The sequence below is a fragment of the Poromitra crassiceps genome (assembly GCF_964638095.1).
Source record: "Poromitra crassiceps genome assembly, chromosome: 3".
Lineage (NCBI taxonomy): Eukaryota > Metazoa > Chordata > Actinopteri > Beryciformes > Melamphaidae > Poromitra > Poromitra crassiceps.
The window spans coordinates 79,668,166-79,692,818 of NC_139625.1; the positions used below are offsets into that span (position 1 = coordinate 79,668,166).

At 44.4% G+C, this 24,653-nt stretch overlaps 1 protein-coding gene across 2 annotated transcripts; it reads right to left on the reverse strand.

The window, feature by feature from the left end:
- Positions 1-330: 330 nt before the first annotated feature.
- Positions 331-23,917, reverse strand: pcid2 (PCI domain containing 2). Of its 2 annotated transcripts, XM_083632723.1 has the most exons (15): positions 23,817-23,917; positions 23,049-23,132; positions 21,718-21,807; positions 20,121-20,194; positions 19,729-19,794; positions 16,833-16,874; positions 16,369-16,423; positions 13,688-13,791; positions 11,375-11,450; positions 10,354-10,495; positions 9,153-9,253; positions 6,463-6,536; positions 5,937-6,062; positions 5,403-5,526; positions 331-502 (listed from the first exon to the last, which is right to left on the reverse strand). In XM_083632723.1, the coding sequence occupies exons 2-15, from the start codon at positions 23,082-23,084 to the stop codon at positions 413-415; spliced, it is 1,200 nt and encodes a 399-aa protein (XP_083488849.1). In that variant the 5' UTR covers positions 23,085-23,132; positions 23,817-23,917; the 3' UTR covers positions 331-412. The 2 variants fall into 2 exon arrangements, with proteins under 2 accessions (XP_083488849.1, XP_083488850.1); XM_083632724.1 differs by lacking the exons at positions 21,718-21,807; positions 23,049-23,132; positions 23,817-23,917 and adding an exon at positions 21,665-21,681.
- Positions 23,918-24,653: the final 736 nt, after the last annotated feature.

Below are 24,653 nucleotides of genomic sequence, written 5' to 3' on the forward strand. Positions count from 1 at the left end.
GGGTCACATGTTGACAAAATGACAATATCCATTTTGGATGTCTCAATTGAAGGTGCATGCCTTCTGCCCCCTGGTGTTCAGGATTAGGAATTATGTCTCTGATTGTACATGTCAGGTTTTTCAGGTAAGAAAATATCACACTGATGATGTAGAGGTCTTAAAATCTCGTATGAAGTATGTATCAAATATGATTCACTTGGCGATATAAGGTTGGCAACTAATGATCACAAATTAATTTAATAATTGAGTCAGATACATGCTTTACAAAAAAGTATGTTTTATTCAACATCTTTACAATATAAAAAAGAAGAAGAAAACACATTTCGCGGAAGGACTGGGGAGCACTGCATCAGGTGGATTGTGGGTAATGTAGTTTAAGAGACAGAGAAGAGGGGGGTTGTGGTAATGTAGTCTAAGAGACAGAAGAAAGGGGGGGGAAGGGGTTCTGCTTACTGACCACCAGCTTCTGATGCTGATGAGAAATGTATCCTTTAATATGACCCTGAGAGGAGAGAGAGAGAGAGAGAGAGAGAGAGAGAGAGAGAAGAGTTGAATATTCATTTCAAGCAGCAACCTTCGATAACAATAACAATTTGTTGCAAATGGGTGTTCTTGAAATTAATTTAATATTCTTCAGTATTTTGTCATATCGTCTATTGTCTATTCCAGGGGTGCCCAATACGTTGATCGCGATCGACCGGTCGATCGCGAAGGTAGTGTGGTAGATCGCATGGCATTAAGGGGGGGGAAAAAAATAATAATAAAAAAAATAAAAAAATAAAATAAAATATAATGGAAGTACATGCAGTTGTTTATTTTAATTATGGATCATAATACAATGCAAACGCCTTTGTTTCATCTAGACTCGATTACTGTAATGTCCTATTCTCTGGCCTTCCACTTTGTAGCACAAATAAATTACAACTCGTGCAAAACGCCGCTGCTAGAATTCTAACTAGAACTAAGAAGTTTGATCATATAACTCCGGTCTTAATCTCCCTCCACTGGCTCCCAATTCAGGCCAGATCAGACTTTAAGGTGCTTCTGTTAACCTATAAATCTTTGCACGGGCTCGCACCTCCGTACTTATCTGAGCTAATCATTCCTTATGTTCCCACGCGTACTCTCCGCTCACAGGACGGTAATTATCTTACCGTCCCTAAAATTAAGAAAAAATCAGCAGGTAGCAGAGCATTTTCTTACCGTGCTCCACACCTCTGGAACCAGCTTCCTCTGTCAGTTAGGGAAGCTGGCTCCATTGAAATCTTCAAAACTAGACTCAAAACCCATTTATTCTCCCAATCATTTGGTTGTGCTTGATGGTTATGTTTGATGATGTCATTCTCTAGAAATATTTATTAGCTCTTGAGTACATACAATCCTGAATTGCTGAGCGGGCTGTCTCAAGCCAGCAATATCAGTATAAACTTAGACTTTACCTAATTTAAATAATATGGCATCAGTCGACCCAGTAGCCTAGATAGAAAATCAAATAGTTGGTGAATAAACTTAGTCCTGAACTGCTGAGCGGGCTATCTCAAGCCAGCAGTATCAGTATAAATTTAGACTGGACCTAATTTAATAATATGGCATCAGCCGATCCAGTAGCTCAGATATAAAATCAAATAGCTGGTGAATAAACTTAGTCCTGAACTGCTGAGCGGGCTATCTCAAGCCAGCAGTATCAGTATAAACTTAGACTTGACCTAATTTAATTTAATAATATGGCATCAGCCGATCCAATAGCTCAGATATAAATTCAAATAGCTGGTGAATAAACTTAGTCCTGAACTGCTGAGCGGGCTATCACAAGCCAGCAGTATCAATATAAACTTAGACTTGACCTAATTTAATAATATGGCATCAGCCGATCCAGTAGCTCGGATATAATATCAAATAGCTGATGAATAAACTTAGTCCTGAACTGCTGAGCGGGCTATCTCAAGCCAGCAGTATCAGTATAAACTTAGACTTGACCTAATTTAATAATATGGCATCAGCCGACCCAGTAGCTCAGATATAAAATCAAATAGCTGGTGAATAAACTTAGTCCTGAACTGCTGAGCGGGCTATCTCAAGCCAGCAGTATCAGTATAAACTTAGACCTAGACTACCTAGACCTGAATTAGCAGTATAATATTAGTCATCCTAAATAATCCTAATAAATTTTGATTTGACCTAATTTTTATTGCTGTCTATAGAGTTAGTTCCACCTCTGCGCAGATTCCCCCGCTCTCTTCTCTCTCTCCCCCTCAGGTGTCCTCATTGGCCTGACGTACACCCCACCGCTGCAGCCCTAGGTCCGGCCGTCATCGTCCTAGCCACCTGTCGTCATTCTAGGCCATCTACCCACTACTCCTTCTACTGTCTGACACCCCGGGCTCATCACCATCACCGACTCCTATCCTCATCATCCTGGTCACCTGCTTGCCTAAGGGAAGGGGGGGGCGCCCCCCCAGCCCCCCCCCCGCCGCCTCATCATCACCTCCAACTCCTATCCTCCCCTCCTCTTAATCATCACCTCCGACTCCTATCCTCCCCTCCCCTCCTCTTAACCCTTCTGTTGGACTCTTTTTTACATTTTCAATTTTCTGTTCTCTTGTACATTTTATTTCCATAATAAACCATTCACAGAGTTTCATTATCGGAAACTCTGTGCATGGTTTAGCCCGGCATCTCTCGGCCTGTCTCGGAGGGGAGTCCCCAGATGGGGGTCCGCTGCTGTGGCCTGGTGGGTGGGCCCGTCCCCCGCGTGGCCTGCTCTCACGCTCTCAGTCACTATGCTGGTGGCTGGGGGCTGGGGGGGCGGGTCGCGTGGGGGCTGGGTCCGCCTGGGCCGCAGCAATTGGCCCCTAGCACAACGACCTCACAAGGTTCCTCCTCAGCCAAGTCACTGGGGCAATCCATGCGGCGATCCATATGGTGGAAAGGTTTTCTTGCGTTCACTGGGGGTGAGGGGGTGCCGCTGTGTCCCGGCCTGGCCTTCCCTCCCACGCCATATGTGGGCGGGGGCCGGGTCGGGGGGCATCGGTGCTCTTCATCACTGGTCGAGGGCTGCCGGTTGGTTTAGAACAGCTTAGGTAGGCGATAGATTAGCTACAGCCTAAGGCTGACCTGTTAGTGTTCAGGCTAAAATCAGACTAGAGCAGGGTAGGATAGGCCAGATTAGGCTGTAGATTAGCTAGATACTATGTCCCAGTTAGCTCTGGTTAATGCTTAGAGTAGTCAGTTGTCTGATCTTCTCCCCCCCCCCTCTCTTTCCCCCTTTCCCCGCTTCTTCCCTTCTTCCCCCTTCTTGTTCTCCTCTCTTTCCATGCTCTTTCCTCCCCCACATCCCACCGCCCCCCCCTCCCTTCTCCTGCTCTCTCCTCATTCTCCCCCCCCTCTGCTCCTTCTCCTCTTCTCCCCTATTTTCCTGAATCCCTGCCACTTCCTGCTCTCCCTTCTCTCACATTCCCCCTGCTCTCCTTCCCCTGCACCCTCCCACCTCTCCTTCTCTGCCTCTCTGTCCTCCTCCCTCTCTCACATTCCCCCTGCTCTCCTTCCCCTGCACCCTCCCACCTCTCCTTCTCTGTCCTCTCCTCCTCCACATTTCCCATTTTCCCCCCACCCTCGCCCTAATCCGGGCCCGTATCCTACTCCCTCCCTCCACCCTAGACCCTACCTCTACTCTCTGTCCTCCCCCCTCTCTCACATTCCCCCTGCTCTTCTTCCCCTGCTCTCCTTCCCCTGCACCTCTACTCTCTGTCCTCCCCCCTCTCTCACATTCCCCCTGCTCTCCTTCCCCTGCACCCTCCCACCTCTCCTTCTCTGTTCTCTCCTCCTCCACATTTCCCATTTTCTCCCCACCCTCGCCCTAATCCGGGCCCGTATCCTACCCCCTCCCTCCACCCTAGACCCTACCTCTACTCTACCTCCCCTGTACCCTTCCACCTCTCCTTCTCTGTTCTCTCCTCCTCTCTGTCCTCTCCCCTCTCTCACATTCCCACTGCTCTTCTTCCCCTGCGCCCTCCCACCTCTCCTTCTCTGTTCTCTCCTCCTCTCTGCCCTCTCCTCCCTCTCACATTCCCCCTGCTCTCCCTCCCCTGCACCCTCTCCTTCTCTGTTCTCTCCTCCTCCACATTTCCCATTTCTCCCCACCCTCGCCCTAATCCGGGCCCGTATCCTACTCCCTCCCCTCCCCCAACCCTAGACCCTACCCCTACCCTGGCTCTCCCTCCCCTGCACCCTCATCTCTCCTCCCCTGTTCTCTCCTCCCCTCCCCCAACCCTAGACCCTACCCCTACCCTGGCTCTCCCTCCCCTGCACCCTCATCTCTCCTCCCCTGTTCTCTCCTCCTCCACATTTCCTATTTTCTCCCCACCTCCCCCCTCTCCTCCCTCCCTCCCTCCACCCTAGACCCTACCTCTACTCTACCTCCCCTGTACCCTTCCACCTCTCCTTCTCTGTTCTCTCCTCCTCTCTGTCCTCTCCCCTCTCTCACATTCCCACTGCTCTCCTTCCCCTGCGCCCTCCCACCTCTCCACATTTCCTATTTTCTCCCCACCTCCCCCCTCTCCTCCCTCTCCCTCCCTCCTCCACTCTCCTGCTTTCTTCAAATGTTCAAATGTTATCTTTATTCTGTATATTCTTGTTACTGTGTGTTAGCTAGAATCAGCTAGACATACTTTCTGTGAAGCCCTCTGAGACATGCTTGTGAATTAGGGCTATATAAATAAACTTGACTTGACTTGACTTGAATTGTATTGTAAAGTGAGAAAAAATAAATCATGTATTGGGGGAAAAAGTGATGCATCGATTTAAGATGCATCGATGTGTGTGCGTTTGCGATGTTGAAACTGGACTGGTAGATCTCGGGAGGCTGGCTACTTGAAAAGTAGATCTTGGGTCAAAAAAGTTTGGGCACCCCTGGTCTATTCTATCGTCTAGACTATTGTTATGGCAGAAATACCCTGCTGGCTGCTGTGGGTAGTGCTATGCCTAATTGGCCATTTTTGGCCATTTGGTTGGCCATAATGACCTAATTACAATATCCGGCCCTGTCACTGTCTGCTCGGGACCTCTGCCGGTACCCATCCAAATATGACTGCTGTCAGGCAGACGGTGTCCGAGGAAAATGCAACAGAGAGACATACATACATACCGGTACATACAGTACATACATGCGTGCGTGGGTGTGTGTGTGTGCGTATTTACATACATACATACATACATACATACATAGGTTTCCCATTTTATGTGTTCGATGTGTTAGATAACAATAACAATTTGTTGCAAATGGGTGTTCTTGAAATTAATTTAATGTTTTTCAGTATTTTGTCATACCGTCAAGAATATTGTTATGGCAGAAATACCCTGTAATATCATGATATTTTAGGGCCATATTGCCCACCCCTACTCACCATGTAAATGAGGTTGGCCAGGATGCACTGCACCTCATCCAGGTCGACATCTTCCAACTGCATCATCCTCAGAGACACCAGGAAGGCAGCCAGAGGCAGCTGGTGGCTACGCAGCAGCTGGTACCTGAAGGGCCAGGGGTCACACAGAGAGGTCACAGAGAGGTCGGAGGTCACAGATAGAGGTCACAGAGGTCACACAGAAGTCACAGAGGCAGCAGCTGAGGGGGGAGGGGTCTCAGTCTGAATCGAGGTAGTTTGAGTGAAAAGATGCTAATGTGAAAGTTGTTTTCTAACTCTGGTGCGGATTGAGGAACCAGGCGACTGGAGAAGCTAGACTGAAGACTCTTAATTGACTATAGGTGTGAGTGATATATACAATATTACAACATTGTAATTGTGTGTATTGTAATATTGTATCACACACACACACACACACACACACTAACCCACTGCAAGTAATGGAACTATAGTCCGGGGGGTTGAACCCTAACCCACTGCAGGTACTGTAACTATGGTCCAGGGGTTGGGACTCACACTTTCTTGAAGAGGTTCCTGTAGGTGATGATCTTGAGCTTCTCCAGGATCAGGAAGATGCCACAGCGGATGAAGAAGGTCTCGTGTTTGGCCAGAGCCTCGTTCAGCAGCAGCAGGTTCCCCTCACTGACATTATGACAGACACTGTGTTATGTAGGGCTGTACTCAAATATTCACACATTCCAATATTCATTCATAATGCTGACATTATTACATGATTATTATTATTATTAACAATAATAAATAATAACAATAATAATCTATCTTCTATCTAGCGTTTAGTACAGTAATTAAATAAAGTTTTTTTGCATATCTGGTCGCAGCTATTGCGAATTCAAGCTTGTTTATGTTTAGTCATGATGATCACGGCAGACATTCAAATGTTTGTGGAAAACCTCAATACAATATTTGAATTTGAAAAAATGATATTCAGTAGAGCCCTAGTAGAGGGAATGCAATGTTAACACACTAAATAACTTAAGATAGATGGAGGAACGGGGAATTGAACCCTCAACCCTCTGCGTACCCGACAGCTTTGGTGACATCAGCGAACTGCATGAGGTCGTATTTCCTCAGGAGCTGGTGTGTCGGCATGTGGCCCTGAAACAACAACAACCTGGAGTCAGCCTGTAGTGGACCTGCACCCACAATGCATCTTCTTATGAGAAATCATTTGAGAAGTGTGCGTGTGAGTGTGAGCAGAATTTCGTCCGGTCGTAGCTGTGCCGTTTTACGTGCCAGCGGGCTGAAACTTTCAGAGGTTGTAAAGAGCACCCGTGCAGGTGACCTGACTGAGATTTTTTAATTAGCTGATTGCCCTGATTACCTAATGATGATGTCATCAGTTATGTCAGTGATGATGTCATCCTTCCTGGCTGAGGCTTTATAAACTTCAGTGATGATGTCATCAATGATCTCATCAGGGGGTCCCCATGGGTCCGCTAGTTAGTGTAAAGGCTGAGAATTGTACCTGCTCCCACAATGCATTAGTGTCAAGGCTGAGAACTGGACCTGCACCCACAATGGATGAGCAGGGGTTTTCAAAGTGGGAGGCGGGCCTCCCCAGGGGGGCTCCAAGCAGTTTCAGGGGAGGCACAGTGAGTGGATGTGAAAAAATATTACATTATTAGTTTACATTAGTTATCAAAAGGAGATCACACAGAATAGCCTAAATGTGTGTGACTGGGTTAAAGAGATACAGACGTTTTGTGGAATTTTACCGTTTTATCCTACTTTCCCAGTCAGAAAAAAATAAATGCCTTCAGACAGACCTTTTTATGTATTTGGTTTAGTCACTCTGAAGTATGTCAAACAGCAACATCAGGCTATCTTGGCACAATTGTTGAGTGTCTATGGGATCAAATAACTTAGTATATTTATGTATTTGTCCTTTCGGAAAGTTGTCCTGCATCTGTAGCAGTCAGACAAAACGTGTAACACATTTACTCAGACAAGGATACAATACAGTACAATACAGCACAATGCAACGACAATACGACATAAACAATTACAACGAATATGATCACAAAGTGATCAACCCTTCCCCCCATTGAAAAAAACAAACAAGAGCAAGTATGCTCTAGTATGTGTTCAGAGCTCATTAAGCAGACCAATACTGGAAGGTATGAAAGATCTCTGGGCACGGGAGGTCCCTTAATCGTGATCCCATAGGCATCCAGGAATTGTGTGAGGGGGGCGCCTTTTTCCAAGCTTCATCTGGGGGGGAGGCCCACAGTCCCAGACTTTGAAAGCCCATGGATTAGTGTAAACGCTGAGAAATAGGCCTGCACTAGTCTCAACGCCAGACCCATGAGAGTTATTACACTGATACACTACGTTAGCTATGTTCAGCTCAACTTTAAGATCTGTATTACATTATATTTGTCAGAAAGCCCACGTGAAGTCTGAGGTAAGTGTCAATCATGTATGTTGCGCTGCATGTGTAATTTATGTAGACAGTAGTAGCTTTCGTTTTTCTTAGTATATTAGTGTATAGCAGCAGCTGTACTTTCTTATGATAAATATTATATTTAGTGTTTGTTTTTATCATGATTATGCCAACATGCAGGGGGTGATATGGGGGACCCCCGACCCCCACCCCAGCATCTTGACTCCGGGGCTACGGCCTTGGGACTCTGTAATTGATAGCTAGCTAGCTACATGCTAACATCTGCCTAGAACTTACCAGTAGTAAATGGCTATGGCTTGATTAGCCCTAAGCCCTTAAGCTGTCGCAGTGGAGTAACAGAGTGGAGTTAAGGAGTGAAGCAGTGGAGTAACATTGTGGAGTTAAGGAGTGAAACAGTGGAGTAACAGAGTAGAGTTAAGGAGTGAAACAGTGGAGTAACATTGTGGAGTTAAGGAGTGAAGCAGTGGAGTAACATTGTGGAGTTAAGGAGTGAAGCAGTGGAGTAACATTGTGGAGTTAAGGAGTGAAGCAGTGGAGTAACAGAGTAGAGTTAAGGAGTGAAACAGTGGAGTAACAGAGTAGAGTTAAGGAGTGAAACAGTTGAGTAACAGAGTAGAGTTAAGGAGTGAAACAGTGGAGTAACATTGTGGAGTGAAGGAGTGAAGCAGTGGAGTAACATTGTGGAGTTAAGGAGTGAAGCAGTGGAGTAACAGAGTTAAGGAGTGAAGCAGTGGAGTAACATTGTGGTGTTAAGGAGTGAAACAGTGGAGTAACATTGTGGAGTTAAGGAGTGAAGCAGTGGAGTAACAGAGTGGAGTTAAGGAGTGAAGCAGTGGAGTAACAGAGTGGAGTTAAGGAGTGAAGCAGTGGAGTAACAGAGTAGAGTTAAGGAGTGAAACAGTGGAGTAACGGAGTGGAGTTAAGGAGTGAAGCAGTGGAGTAACATTGTGGAGTTAAGGAGTGAAGCAGTGGAGTAACATTGTGGAGTTAAGGAGTGAAACAGTGGAGTAACGGAGTGGAGTTAAGGAGTGAAACAGTGGAGTAACATTGTGGAGTTAAGGAGTGAAACAGTGGAGTAACAGAGTGGAGTTAAGGAGTGAAACAGTGGAGTAACAGAGTAGAGTTAAGGAGTGAAGCAGTGGAGTAACAGAGTGGAGTTAAGGAGTGAAGCAGTGGAGTAACAGAGTGGAGTTAAGGAGTGAAACAGTGGAGTAACATTGTGGAGTTAAGGAGTGAAGCAGTGGAGTAACAGAGTGGAGTTAAGGAGTGAAGCAGTGGAGTAACAGAGGAGTTGAGGAGGTTCTGACCAGCAGCATCTTAACAGGCAGCAGGTAGATGAGGATCATCCTCTTGTTCTTCTGACTGGAGCGATGACAATGCTGGAAGGAGAACGAGAGATACTCCTCCGCTAGAGAGAGAGAGAGAGAGAGAGAGAGAGGGGGGGTTAGGGTTTCTACATGTGTGATCTGTACATGGTTTTTAATAACTGGTAGTTGGTTTGTAGTATTTCCCTAGTCATACGCAGTATTAACCAAGCGGAAACCTGAAAAATGGAGCCAATGCGGAAGTGTCAAAGACTGCAGTTAGCCAATTTCACTGTTCATGAATGATGTTGGTGTCCAGGTGGTTTCCAGGACTTTCCAGGCCGTATTCAGGACTTTACAACCTGCCCATGACCATCCCCAGATCATAACCCACCGCCATGCTAATGTTCAGCCCAATCCACCTGGGGTGTGGGCATGCATAAAAGATACACACACACACACACACACACACACATACACACACACACACACAAATTCAACTTTATTATATAGATATCAGCGTTTCCCAAACTTTTCACACCAAGTACCACTATGTACCAAACCAAATTTCCCAGGGACCACTTCCACTGTGGATACCAATTTTTTTTTTGACCATAAAATAAAATTAGCTGATTTAACCATGCAATAGCATCAGAAAGGATAAATAGCATAAGGCTACTAGTTCAGAACACACACACACACACACACACACTCACACACACACACACACACTCACACACACACACACACACACACACACACACACACACACACACACACACGCGGTTGTGAAGTCCCCATTGAAAATGCTTTTTTAAAATTTAGCCTAAATTTGGAGTGTTATTTAGCCATCTTCCTGACAGGCTAGCATGACATGGTTGGTACCAATTGATACCTTACATCTTCTAGTTTCATATGATACCAGGAACTTCACTCTGGCTTTAAAACTGAGCCAATTGTTTTTTTACATTTCCCAAATATCACGATATTTCCCAAAATTGGCCCAAGCCTACTCCTCAGGGTTAATATGTGTATGTAAAATTGTTTATATAAGACATAGACCAAGAGAGAAGTTGGCTCGTTTCCCATATAGTTGAATGGACGTTCCCCCGGGAATGCTACACAAGCTGCGACCCCCTCTGTTGTCTGTAAAAAAAAAAAAAAAAAATCTTTTTTTAAATAGAAATCTCTGGCTGGTCTGCACCTGGTTTGAAGTCGCTGTCGAACATGGCCTTGCGTCCCACGTAGTATTTGTAGGTGACTCTCTGCGCCGTGCTGTACTCGTTCTTCAGGTTGGAGCTGTCGATGGCTCTGATCAGAGGCTTACACAGGTGGAGTTTATTGATCTGCAGAGAGGGGAAAAGTACACATGTTCTTTTCTTAAGTAGAAGTACAGTTACTGGTGCAAAACTTGTTTACTCAAGTAAAATAAAAAAGTAATCTGAAACTCTGAAATGTAAAAGTAAAAAGTATTTCTACCAGCTGTTTCTGTGCAAAAGATAACTGAAACTGTGAAAGATAATCTTCACAAATGAGGACCCCTTTCATGATTTTTGTAAGCGTAATTGTTTTTTAAGCGTAAAAAAGATTTTCATAAAACGCTTGGAAATTGCCATTTACTTCCCGACGAGGGAACCAGGAAGTGCATGACCTCTGGGTTGGCCTACAAAAATACATCATCCCTGTGGTACTCATGGTATGGTATGGTGGTATCATCTGAACTGTACCTTTTATACCCCAGGCAGAAGCAGCAAAGCTCAGAGCAGTGTTCATTTCGTTGACTAAAACTAGACTAAAACGACCCCTTTTCACTGACAAAAACGATCAAAACAGTTGTGATGACAGGAACATCTACAGTATTGACATCTATTGCATTATTAAATGTTTCTCTAGAATTTGCAAACCCATTGGAAAGATATGTTATTATTGAATGGTATTAAGGTTTGAACATGCAATACAGACACAGATTTAACCGTTTTAACTTCTTCTTCATCTCTTCTGATTGGATCTCTTCCCAATTCGTCCCTCCCTAACATTTTCGTCTAGTTTTTATTCTTTGATGAAAATGCAAATAGATTTCCTCATAATTTTTGTCATCACAACTTTGTTTTTATTTAGTTAACGCCTAGTTTTCATGAGTAAAAACAGGTAGGCGATGAACATTTTTGGTCATAGTTTTCATTGACAAAATTAACATTGCCAGGCAGAAGTAGCGGAGCTCCGACCTTGAAGTAGATCTTGAAGAGTTGGTTGATCAAAAACAACATGCCCCACTTCTTGGAGTCTGGGATCCCGGCCCGACTGGAAACACAGAGAAAGAGTTCACATGAGAAACACACATCTGGGTACAGGGTTCCTAACACATTTTCATAAAAGAATATATATATATATATATATATATATATATATATATATATATATATATATATATATATATATATATATATATATATACTTTTTCCCGATCTCGCCCCACACTTTGAAAACTGCAGGTCTAGAGAAATAATAAAGTTTTCGATTAGGTGTTCTGAGAGGGGGGTCGGTCTTGCGTGGGACCCTTACGTCACCTCACAACTTGGTTTTCACTTTGAGAAACATGTGGCGGCCTAAGAGAGACAAGTCATAAAAAAACAAAAACGAAAAAACACAACCCTAAAATTACAATTAAAAAGAAAAAAAAAATTGGGAAAAGAAAATATTTCATATGGCTCGAAACGTGGTGATGCCATAAACATGCTGCTTGACAGCACAGCATTACACCAAATGAGGTGAGTTTCTAAAACAGGGGTGTCACACATACAGCCCGGGCCGGGGGCCAGAACTGGTACGCCAAAGGTCCAATCCTGCCCACACAGGATCACTTTGCAAAATATGAAAATCTCACTAAGAAGTCCTTCAATCCAATGTGATGCACTTGTGAAGGCTAAGAAATACCAGGTTTCAGGAGCAAGTTCAATATTAAGTACCGTAGCCTGTTCATGTTTTCTGTATTCAGCACTAAATGGTCAACTATTGTCATTACCCTTGAATATAGAGAATTGCACAGTTGCTGTCAATTGTAATGCACAGTTAGTAGAATTTCCTCTGATAGGCTTATATGGTAGCTGGGATAGCGAAAACATGTTCTGAAAATGTACCTGTAATTATTTACACTAAAAGAAACAGGACAATTTGAAGGTGTTGTCATTTATAGGTTATTATTGATTTTTTTTTGGGTCTGGCCCACTTAACACATTCACTGCCAGACGTTTTTTTTTACTGTAGGTAGGTTCTGCCAGAGGGTTTTTTTGAGGATTCTGGCTCATCTTTCAAGACCCGAGGATTCTTTTCTGCTAAGATTTTGTGAACACACAATATCTCAAAAGAACTAATAGAATGTGTGCTTTCTCTGTCTAAAAGAGTTAGTTTGTAGAGTTAGTAGTTATGTAAGCATTAGCAGTTGAATACAGCATGGTTTCAGCGTCAGAAAAATTATTCAGAGATAAACGGCTTTTTGTGAAATTCGATAGAACAGTCACTTTAACCATTCATTTTTGGCATCAGTAAGACGTCAGACATCTAAACAATAGTTTTGAACAGTAATTTCCTCCATAACAGCAGGAAACCCCCCTCTGCTTCCAACTCCTCCCTCCGTGGGCGTTCTTCTTGGCTGCAGCGGCCGTGTCACAAGCTTGTCACCAGTCTCACTGCTTTGCTGCTGCTGCTGCCTGTCTGCGCGGCCGCTGTTTGAGGAAGTCTGGATGGACTCGCTCGCTTCTTGGAGTTTTGGTTGAGAGCTTTGATGAAGCTTTTGCGATTCTGGTCATATTTATGCTGCGTGTTTCAAAGTGTGTTCCACCTGTAATCTATTATGCAAATTTGCAATCCCGCATCGCCAGCAATCAGCGCGAAAACGAAAGCGTTTTCGCCAATCCATTTTCATGAGAATGGCTGCTTTTTGCTTGCCTTCCTCTAGTCAGGAGAGCACTGTCGCCACTTAGTGGGTCGGTGGAATGGGTTGTAAACGTTCGGTGGCTCCAATAATTATATAAGAGATGTAAAAGGGTTAGATGCACATCCCACGGTCAAAAAAAAAAAATTCATTTTTTTGACGGAGTAATACGTCAGTGGCAGTCAACCGTTGGATTTTTTTTGACGGAGTAATACGTCGTTGGCAGTGAACGTGTTAAGACCAAAGTCGGTTGCATGTGGCCCGTGAACTAAAATAAGTTGACACCGCTGTTCTAAACTGAATGATGGGACGAAATGATCCAACAGATGTTACATGACTTCAGCTGGTGACTTTCTGTCAAACATTTATTGATAGTGCTTTGAAAATGATTTAAATTATACGTGTTTTATTTTTATTTATTTGCACACACCAAAAACAAAGGATGAACAGATACAAGTGCAAACATTGTGCAGGTAAGAGGCAGAAACTGCAGACGGCTTATTCGAGGTCTCTTACCTCAGAGATTAAACAGTTACAGCAAGACATACAATATAAATTTGTGTCTAGAGTACAGTGTGTGTGTGTGTGTGTGTGTGTGTGTACTAACTTGTCACTGGCACACACTCTGAAGCAGCTCATCAGCTGCTCGGCTGCCTTCTCCAGCATGTCCCCTGGGTTAGCCTTACCCTTCTGCCCCAGCTGCTGCTCTGCCTGAGAGACAGACAAGCAGACAGCCAGCCAGGCAGACAGCCAGCCAGACAGGAAGAGAGACATACAGGCAGGCAGAGAGACAGGCAGGCAGAGAGACAGGCAGGCAGAGAGACAGACAGGGAGACAGACAGCCAGCCAGGCAGACAAACAGTCAGGCAGGCAGAGACAGACAGGCACACACACACACACACACACACACACACACACACACACACACACACACACACACACACACACACACACACACACACACACACACACACACACACACACACACACACAGGGTCAAAGGTCAGTCTGTTCAAGCCTTTCTCCATCCCTTTGATCATCATCGAAGACCTTCTTTGCACCGGGCATTAAAATGTGTTGTGGTGATCAGGTTGTAATGGGACAGTGCCTGACCACGACAGTACAGGTGTAAATGCAGCTGAGACACATTTGGCCCATTTCCACCGCTGGTATTGGCGCGGCTCCGCCCGGCTCGACTCGCTTTGAGTCTGACTGATTGGTCAAGTAGAATCGTGTGTGTCTCTAAACTGATACCAGTTTAGTGGCGCTTTTCCTCCGGGATCTATTTCAGCAGCAGTGGCCGGGGACCGAGGGGAGGGATGGGAGGGGGTTGGCGGGGATGCGTGTGTCGTACAACGCTACTGACCGGAGGATTGCATGGATTTACTATCCTATATTAACAGTACCGTAAATTCCGGACTATAAGACGCACCGGTGTATAAGCCGCGGGACCAAAATTGACTATTTTTTTCTTCTATAAGCCGCACCGGACTATAAGCCGCGGGTGTTTTGATGTTTAATTACCATATGAAAGGGTTCGTGCACAGAGAGGAATGTCGGGAAAGAGATCGCTGTTTGGGGAAGCTCCCATTTATTAACATTTCAACAAAACAAAACAAAAGTCAGGTCACTAATCCCCAGACAAAATCACACAACAATAGGCTACCGTATATGTGCAGCAAACCTGTAACCAGAGAAGTCAAGTCACTAATCCTCGTCTTCCTCTTCTTCCTGCGTACTGAAACCACCAAAGTCCTCATCTTCAGTGTCGGAAACGAACAGGTTCAGGGTGGCTTCGTCAACCACTCTCCTCTCTCCTTCAGGTGCCATGGCACGAGTCCGATACCTCACGAGTCCGACACCTCACGAGTCCGAAAAAAGAGGCTAACTTCCCCCAGACCCTAACCCAAAACCTAACCTCTCCCACCCCCACGCCTAAACCTAACATCCCCCAGACCCTAACCCAAAACCTAACCTCTCCCACCCCCACGCCTAAACCTAACCTCCCCCAGACCCTAACCCAAAACCATGAGGTGTCGGACTCGTGAGGTATCGGACTCGTGAGGTATCGGACTAGGGGGCAGTCCCCGTGGCGTCATCCTCTTCATCCCGCAGCAGTCCAGCGTTTTGGAACCCGTTGGTAATTGTGGATGTTTTCACACTCCTATAATATTCCGTGATCTTCCTTTGTGTGAATTCGCCGAAGTTTGTGATTTTCTCCTGATAGTCGGGAGGGAGTTGTTCAGTAGTTCTCCCCCGGACGGACAGTCCCTTTTGCCCAGGTTACGCGCGGCTGCTCTGTTTGATCGGCGGCTGCTCTCTTTTAATGCGAGATTGACTGCTTTCAACTTGAAAGCTGCCTCGTGTGAATTTCTGCGTACCTTCCCCATGGTAAGTGAGAGTGTTGCTTCTACTGCTCGTCTTGTTGTGAATATTCCTTGATCTTCCTTTGTGTGAATTCGCCGAAGTTTGTGATTTTCTCCTGGTAGTCGGGGGAGGGAGTTGTTGCCCGAGTGGCCGTTTGCTTACCGTAATTACCATATGTAAGTGGTCACGCACAGAGGGGATTGTCGGGAAGAGATGGCTGTTTGAGGAAGCTCCCATTTACCGTATTACAACATTTCAACAAAACAACATAACACAACACCACCGTTGTTTATTTTTACAGTGCACACAGTGTCCGCGGTGTGGTGAAAAGAGGGCAAGAGAGGAAATTAAAACAGAAGTGGATTTATAGTTAGAAAGAGTGCTAAAAAAGAGAGATTTTTTTTTTTTTTTTTTTTTTTTCTGAAAAAATCCATAGATAAGACGCACCGTTATATAAGCCGCAGGGGCCAAAAAACGGGAAAAAAGCCGCGGCTTATAGTCCGGAATTTACGGTATGTGCTTTGCAGCATTTATTTATCTATAAAAGTGATGTTACTTAATGTAATATTTGTTTGTAGCTGTAGCGTCTGTAACTTTGTGCTGCTTTTCTTGGCCAGGTCTCCTCAAAACGAAATATGTTATTTCAGTTATACTTTAGCCACGTTACTCTCCAAGAACATTTGCATATATCCAGACACGACCATTCAAAAGGTTTGACACACCATGATACAAAGCGGGTTGAAAATACACAAAGCCTTTCTTTAATAAACGGATGAGGTGTGATTCTACTATGACCACTGGTCATCTTAACAGTCTCATTACAAACAGCAGGCAGCCATGTGTTTCAAGTGTTCACAGCATTAAGACCCCCTCATACAGCCCATCATAACATCATAACATCATAACAGTGAATCTGCTCACGTTGTTGGCAAATATCCTGAGATCCAGAGTCACTGCAAACATCACCGGCAACGCCCTGAAACACACACACACACACACACACACACACACCATAACACGCGCACACACACACACATTAGAATCTAATGATTAGATGACACACATGGGCAAAATACGGCCCCAGGCCCGGCCCCTCATCTCAATCCGGCCCCCCAACAACAAAACAACCCCCAAAAACTCAGTAAAATGCTAAATTATGTTAATAAATCTCATCTGTTACAGCCATTGGATTTGTATCTGTATTATATTGGGAAATTAATGAGAAATTACCAATAACAGCGGGAAAGAGGAGTGTTGGTATGTGTCTCTTCAATGTGTTGCCCTTCGCTTACTTTATGCAAGTCAGTATGGCCCTTTGGCAGAACATGTTGCCCACCCCTGGTGTAGAGTGTAGACAGAGTGGATGTGTGAGAAAAGTGACTCACCAGTTCTCCTCTTTATGAGACTGGAATGCTTTCAGGAAGGACGTGAGAGGGTCAAGGCAAACACTGACGATTAGGGTGTCCAAAAACATCCATTCATGTAAGAATCACCATTCCTATCTTCCATGATTCTGAATCCATTCACAGCTCCCAAGAATCGATTATTTTTTCTTTTATTTTTGTTTTACTTTAACTCATTGAGTGCCAAGGACGAGTATGTTCGTCAATTGGTTTAGTAACGTAGAGTGCCAAGGACGAGTATGTTCGTCAATTACGTTTTTTGACGGTGGGACGTGGATCAAAGCCAGATCCATCTCCTGTGAAAGTATGGTGCATGTTGAATGTGTAAAAGCTATTTTACGGACCCATTAGGTGGCGACAGTGCTCTCCAGATTAGAGAAAGGCGAGGAAAAACAGCAGAAAAAGCCATGATGAAACCATTCTCATGAGAATCGTTTGGCTTTTCGCTGTCGCGCTGGGAGCCGGCGCACAACGGTGGGGGGCTCCGAAAATAGACTCTGGGTGCAGCACACTTTGAAACGCGCAGCAGAAAGCCCAGAAAGCCCAGAATCGGACGCAGCTTCATCCCAGCTCACAACCGAAACCCCAGAAACGAGCGAGCCCAATCCAGACTCCCCCGACGAGCGGCCGCCATCCAGGCAGCAGAGACTCGCCTGACACACGCAGCACTCAGAACGAGCAGAGCCACCAGAGCCACACCCACGGAGGAGGATTTTGCAGTAGAGGGGGGTGGGGGTGCTGTTATATTGAAGGAAATTACTGTTCAGATGTTTCAGGTCAGAAAATATTAGCTTCAGAGTCAGTGATTTGCTTGAAATGCTATATTTCACAAAAGGCTCAATATCTCAGCTTCTAGATGGAAACGCCAATTTTTTCTGTTTTTGACCTATCTTCTCCGGCTGATAACTAAAGAACGGAAAATGATATCAATAAACTTTTTTTTGCTGCTGATACAATAGAGTCTCATCGTTCTTTGTGCGTGTTCGGTGTTTACATAGTAATATCACACAATATTCTGTGGGCCTCGAGAAATCACTGAAAACGCTCTGAAACTCTGGCACTGGGAGCGTCCGTTCTCCAAAAGTGGCTGGCACTCAATGAGTTAACTTATTTTTCTTGAAGTCACTGAGAACTGATAAATACTAAGAAATTTGTGCAAGTTTAGCATGAATAAATGTTTCCTTTTGTCTTCGGTTTGCCTTTGTGTTAGTCTCACACCAGAGCCATGAGAGTTCTTACACTGATACACTACGTTACTGCCCGCTGCAGATCTCTCTCTGGGTCTGATACACTACAGTATGTTACTGCACACTGCAGATCTCTCTCTGGATCTGATACACTATGTTACTGCATGCTGCAGATCTCTCTCTGGATCTGATACACTATGTTACTGCATGCTGCAGATCTCTCTCTGGGTCTGATACACTATGTTACTGCACACTGCAGATCTCTCTCTGGATCTGATACACTATGTTACTGCACGCTGCAGATCTCTCTCTGGATCTGATACACTACGTTACTGCATGCTGCAGATCTCTCTCTGGGTCTGATACACTACGTTACTGCACGCTGCAGATCTCTCTCTGGGTCTGGGACACTGCTCGCTCCAAACTGATGACGGAATCCTGGCCAGTGATTGGTTGGTTCGGAACACACCAATTAGTAACAACTTTAGCGATGAGGCGCCCATCCGACCTGACTCTGTTGACTTTTGAAAATAAACCACTCTCATTGGTGCTACGACCTGTCAGTCATTCAATCGTTGCCCCATCAAAACAGCAGCGGGAGCTGTGAAGTAGCACAGACTCATTTATGTAGTATGCAGAGTGCAGTGATATAACGTCATATTTGAGTCTACCTTTGTGTCTACTGTGTTTACATTACTGCAATCAGGAGATAAAAGCTACATAAGCTTATACACTTTCATGCCATAATTTGCTACACTGCCTATCTTAGCACACAGCGGACTGGAGTAGATCCTGAAATCCCCCTACTGAATCGAGAATCGATTTTGAATTGGGAATCGGTTTTGAATCGAGAATCGGTTTGAATGAAGAATCGATTTTGAATTGAATTGAATCGAAATTGAATCATGAGATACCCAGAGATTCACACCCTAACTGACGAGCGATTGATCATTGATTGATTGATTGCTGGACTGACTGACAGACCACTCTGTGCGCATCATCTGTAGATGTGTGCGTTAGGTAGGGTTAGGTATTGTTTGGATTTTAACGAGATTCAGATTCTGCTTATCGATTCCGGTTCTTTAAGGAACACTGCTGATTTTCAACCAGCTTTATATCATTATAAAATCAGTAGTATGACTGTTTTAAAGAACACCAGGCCGGCCGGCCCCTGGACCAGATTCTGGGCTTCTGGGTCCGGCTAGGTCCCTGGAAGCTGCTTCTGGATCACACTTCAGTGATGCGTCGCCGTCGATGACCTCACAATGCTATCTGTGACATCATGACAGATGTGATGTTCTTGCTGATGATGTCATAGTCAAGTATGACATCATCACTGATGCCATCACAATGGGAATGTCACCATCTCCGATGACATCACAATAGGATGTGTGACATCATCGGCAGTGTACGAGCAAGGGCTATAAGTAGTACACGCTCCAGGACCAGTTCAGTGTTCTAGTTGTCTAATTCTAATTAATTGTCTAGTCTAATTCCGATTCTTTGAGGGGCGCGGTAAAAACACGTCAATATGGTATCATTTGAGCTCATTTGCCTTATTTCATGTGCACATTTGATGCTGATGCTGAAACCGTATATCGTGCAGCCCTATTCTGTCTGTGTGGCTGTGTGTGTGTGTGTGTGTGTGTGTGTGTGTGTGTGTGTGTGTGTGTGTGTGATCTGAAGGATATTGGACGACGAGGGTCTGGAACTTGTAGGCTTCTACGAAGTCGTGATTGGCTACTGCATAGGTACACCTGGGAAACACACACACACAAACGCACACACACATTTAGGTGTTCTAATCCGAGTATACTCTCCTCGCTCTGTGGCAAGTCATTTTAACATTTAACAGCTAGACTGGATATGTACTACAATGGAAATATGTCATTCAAGATTTCTCAGTAAAACAACAACAGCAGCAACAACAACAACAAAAAGATTAAATTGACTAAAAATCAAGACAAAAAACCCCTGAAATAAGCCAAATTATTTGCCAGTGGGGTAAGACAATTCAGCCTATGCAAGTTAATTTTATTAAGTTGATTAGATTAGTCCAAACTCCCTCTGTCTCCTCTCCTACCTGAGGTGAGCTGCCACCATCTCATCATACGGCGGCTCCAACACCTGCTGGCACTTCTCCTCCGGACTGACCAGCTGCAACGCACGCACGCAGGCACGCACGCACGCACACACACACACACACACACACACACACACACACACACACACACACACAATTTAAGGAGGGAATCTGCTAAATAACTAGGGTTGGGTACTAAAACCTTTTGACAACCGGTACTGCCGGTACAAAAATGCAGCACAGATTTATGGTGCCTCATGTAGGTGCCATGCCCGAGCTGCTGAGTGAAATATCGCCCTCCGGTGCTCCGAAACTGGCGCCGCATGCACCTTCACTAACATTATCGTTTGGAGTGCGCTGCATGAAATCCTTTGGGAGGGGGGGGGTCCACTTTAAATATGCTTTCTTTTTTAATATTGGTTCAGGCACCGGTGCCGTTTTAAAAGTATCTTGTTTTTGCACCGGTATCAAAAAAATATGAAAGGATACGCATCCCTATAAATAACAGGGATGCAAACTTATGGAGAGTGAAAAAGTTGACAGATACTAGGGCACACAAGGAGGCACACAAAACCACCCTTTCACTGTCAGGTGTCAAACTCATTTTAGTTCACGGGCCACATGTGACAAATTTGGTCTCAAGACAAAAAAAATCAATAATAACATAAAAATAACAACACCTACAATTTTCCCTCTTTCTTTTAGTGTAAAGAATTACAGGTATATTTTAAGAACACATTTTCACATAGGGTTATCTTAGCTATCATAGGCCTATCAAACAAATTATTAAATCTACTGTCTGTAACTATGCATTACAATTGACAGCAAATGTGCAAATCTCTATTATTCAAGAGTGCTGAAAATAATTGACCATTTACTGATGAATACAGAAAACATCACAAGGCTACTTAATATTTCACTTGCTTCTGAAACCTGGTACCTCTTAGCCTTCACAAGTTCATCACATTGGACTAAAGGATATTCTCAGTTCAATTTTCACAATTAGCAAAGTCATCCTGTGGGCCAGATTGGACCCTCTGGCAGGTCAGGTCGCCTCTGGCCCCCGGGCCGCATGTTTGACACCCCTGACTTAAGTGTTCTATTTTGGGATCAAACCGGTGACTGTCACCTAAAGGGTCTGATGTGAACCTCCTACATCAGACCTGGCCATTATGCGGCACGGGGGCCAGAACCGGCCCTCACGATGGTTCTACCCCGGCCCGGGAGGTCTAAGACAAACCACACCATTTTACTTATGAAGCTAGAAAAATCTAATGAGATGACCTAAATTGGCTGTTTGGAGCATTTGTCAATATCATAAATGCTGAAGAATACGTGCATTACGACATAAGTCAGTAACGAGTAGTGTAACGAATTACTAATAAAATTGCTGTAATAATATTACCGTTACCCCAAGATAAAACAACTCGTTACCTTACTTTTGTTGATTCCATTCCTTGATTGCGCCATGCCGCAAACTGAAATGCAGTCAGCGTTCACATGACCAAACAAGTACAGGTGTTTGAGTGAGGGGGCGGGGCTACCTGCAGCCGAGGGTTGGCCACGTGTGGGTGTTTGAGTGAGGGGGCGGGGCTACCTGCAGCCGAGGGTTGGCCACGTGCGGGTGTCTGAAGGACAGCAGCTCAGCGCAGAACGAGCCCTCACGATTGTCGATGGCCTCGTACACCTGCAAGAAAAACGAACGGATGAACAATTTGTAGTGAAAGGTGAAATTAGCTAAACAGATCCAAAGTCCTGCCCCTTCCGGTCGGACCAGTGTCTGAATGGTGAGATACAATATTTGTCTTGTTTGATCCCGTTTGAAGTCCACATATGATGTTTGTCAATTTAAAAGACAACTTTGCAAGTCAAGAAAGTCTCAGTTTGTGGTAAAACTGTTGCGCTATAAGTTATAAATCAGAAAGACTACAGACAACCAGTCGCACAAGTGACGTCTCTCCCGCGGTCCCCTCGCAATGTTGGTGTTGGTCTGACGTAGGGGTTTCACAGACTAGTCGACTATCAAAACCACTAGTCGACACTGTGCATCATAGTCGACTAACCGATCATCTGTGGTTTTAGGAATAAACAATATACCATAAATAAATAATTAATTAAATACATTGATCATATATTTGTTTGAACATTGTCATTTTCTACATGGTGCCAGGTTAAATAAACAGAATGTAAGGTATTTGGAGAGGAAAAGACTCATGTCTATGTTGTTACTGCAGTCAAACAGTCACTATCTCCAGCTCAGACACGTTGCTGGTGTTTAGTGTCTGATTTGTAAACAGCCAATGAGGAGTGGACTCTGCTATTTCACATACCCCCAGGTTGGTCCCACCTACATTACTTTTACTGGTTGTTTTGAGACCTTTTTGATGAGAATTTATAATTTTTATTGGATGAATTCTTTTTATCTACCTCGCATTACTAATCAACTACCTTTTGGGAGTAGTCAATGACTACTAAAATGTAGTAGTAGTAGTGAATGCAATAGTGTGACAGTATATTATTGTGCGAGACGAGAGATGTAGTTGATTGAGCGGTTTCATACAAAATAAACATATTTCAGTTCTACGACAAACTGCCACTTTCTTGACATGTGGACGACATGGCACAATTCAAATGGGATCCAGAAATGCTTGTCTCTTGCCATTCATCATGACTCAGATTTTTTCTAGGCTGATGCGCGTGCTGAAGCAGGAAGTCGGCGGTGACTTTGGCTCTCTAGACAGTTTTAATTCAACAACATAAACATTCTAAATTGCCCCCAGCTTACTTCCAAACTGTTCCCTAGCAACACAATTCTGTGAAAACAGTCTACACAGACGAAAACCTTTTTTAACCAGGCTCTATCAAAATGAGTGAAAGAAGCAGCATGCACGATAGCACCTCAGCAAAGTCTGTCAAGTCAAGTCTGACCTGCTGGAGGTACTGGTTGATGGTGATGTGAGCCATGGCCGATGGCTGCTGCTCCAGATGCTGCTTCACCCTGCACAGAGAAAACTGAAACAACAAACTATAAGTATAACTGTAAAACAACTACACTACTGCCCCCCACAGTTCCTGAATGGTATTGCATCAAGGTTTTTTTTTATATCGACGATATAAAAGTGGATTTTATGCAACAATTTGGAAGCGGCAACAATAGTTATTTAGAAGAAGAGGGTGTTATGCATCGGATAGCGTCTTCACTTCAAGTTTCTGGCCCAGGTAAGGACTCGTTTTAAGACCTAGACGCGAGAGCGGCGCGGCTGTCTGATGGGAGATGCTAAAATAGGGTTCCCCGGGCGCTATAACGCTCAGTAGGCTATGAGCGAGGAGCGCCCGGCTAGCAGGTACGGGGTGAGGTGATCAGTCACAGCTAAGAGCCAACTAGCTCCACTTAAGCCTCAGTCTTCAGTGTGTTGACGCCGTTTCAATCAATCAATAAACTTTATTAGCAGACACAAGGTCCATAAGATAAACAGACATAGCGTTACAATTAAAAGAACAGACAAAAACTCAGTAAAACTATAAAAGGCACTTACATCTGTGATTGGTATCTCACAGCACTAATGCCAGGATTAGTCAGCAGCATGATAATGGCATTCTGACAAACATTCAGTCGACAAATACATTTGTACAAGACCATGATGAAGCCAGACAGTGAAAAGCAGAACTTAGAAAACCACCATCATCACACGTTACCAGAGTGAAGCTTTATCCACAACCTTTTCTCTTCATTTACTGATGCTCATTCTGATTCTGATGCTACAGAAACCACAAGACCGACGGACAGCTTTTCCCGCTGCACACTGGAGACCTAAACACTTCCGGGTTGCTACGGTCAGGCTTCCAGTGGCAGATTTCAAAATAAGAGTTTAGCTCAAAAACAGCGAGCCAAAAGTGAAACGTCACTTCCTGCTTTCTCCCTGTACCAGCGCTGCGAAAAATATGAATGGCGGTGGACGGAGAATAAGGTTACTTTTTTTGATCCCGTTTGAATTGTGCTACGGGGTGCCAACGCTAATTTTGTCAATTTAAAACATAACTTTGCATGTCAAGAAAGTCTCAGTTTGTCGCCAAACTGTTGCACTAGAAGTAGTCTCGCTATAGCCTGGGTAAACCCATCCCCCACGTGACCTGCTCTCAGACCTGTTCTCAGTCACTATGCTAGTGACTGGGAACTGAGAGAGCAGGTCACGTGGTGGCTGGGTTTACCTAGGCTAGTCTCGCTAGCCAGCCTCTCTTCCTTTCCTAGAAGTTATAAATCAGAAAGACTACATGCACTGTCAGGGCCGCTGCTGGCCATTTGGGTGCCCTAAGCGTAATTGTTTTGTGGTGCCCCCCCCCGCCCCCGCAAAATACACAACTGCAATCTTAAAACCGAATACTTATTCATACAGTATATTTATAGTTTGTGAAAGCTCAATCTTCAATAACAGTACATGATGGTATAATAAAAGTATATAAAATGAAGTGCCAAATATGTGCATTGTATTTTAATCCTGATCAAAAGTACATTACATGTGGCAAACAAACAAT

Bases quoted from the DNA above. Each gene is read 5' to 3' on its own strand.
- pcid2 (XM_083632723.1), bottom strand. From the start codon at position 23,084: ATGGCTCACATCACCATCAACCAGTACCTCCAGCAG. The intron at 11,451-13,687 runs GTTAGTACACAC...CTGTGTTTCCAG, and splicing joins AGAGTGTGTGCCAGTGACAA to TCGGGCCGGGATCCCAGACT. The intron at 10,496-11,374 runs GTCGGAGCTCCG...CCCTCTCTGCAG, and splicing joins TCTTCAAGATCTACTTCAAG to ATCAATAAACTCCACCTGTG.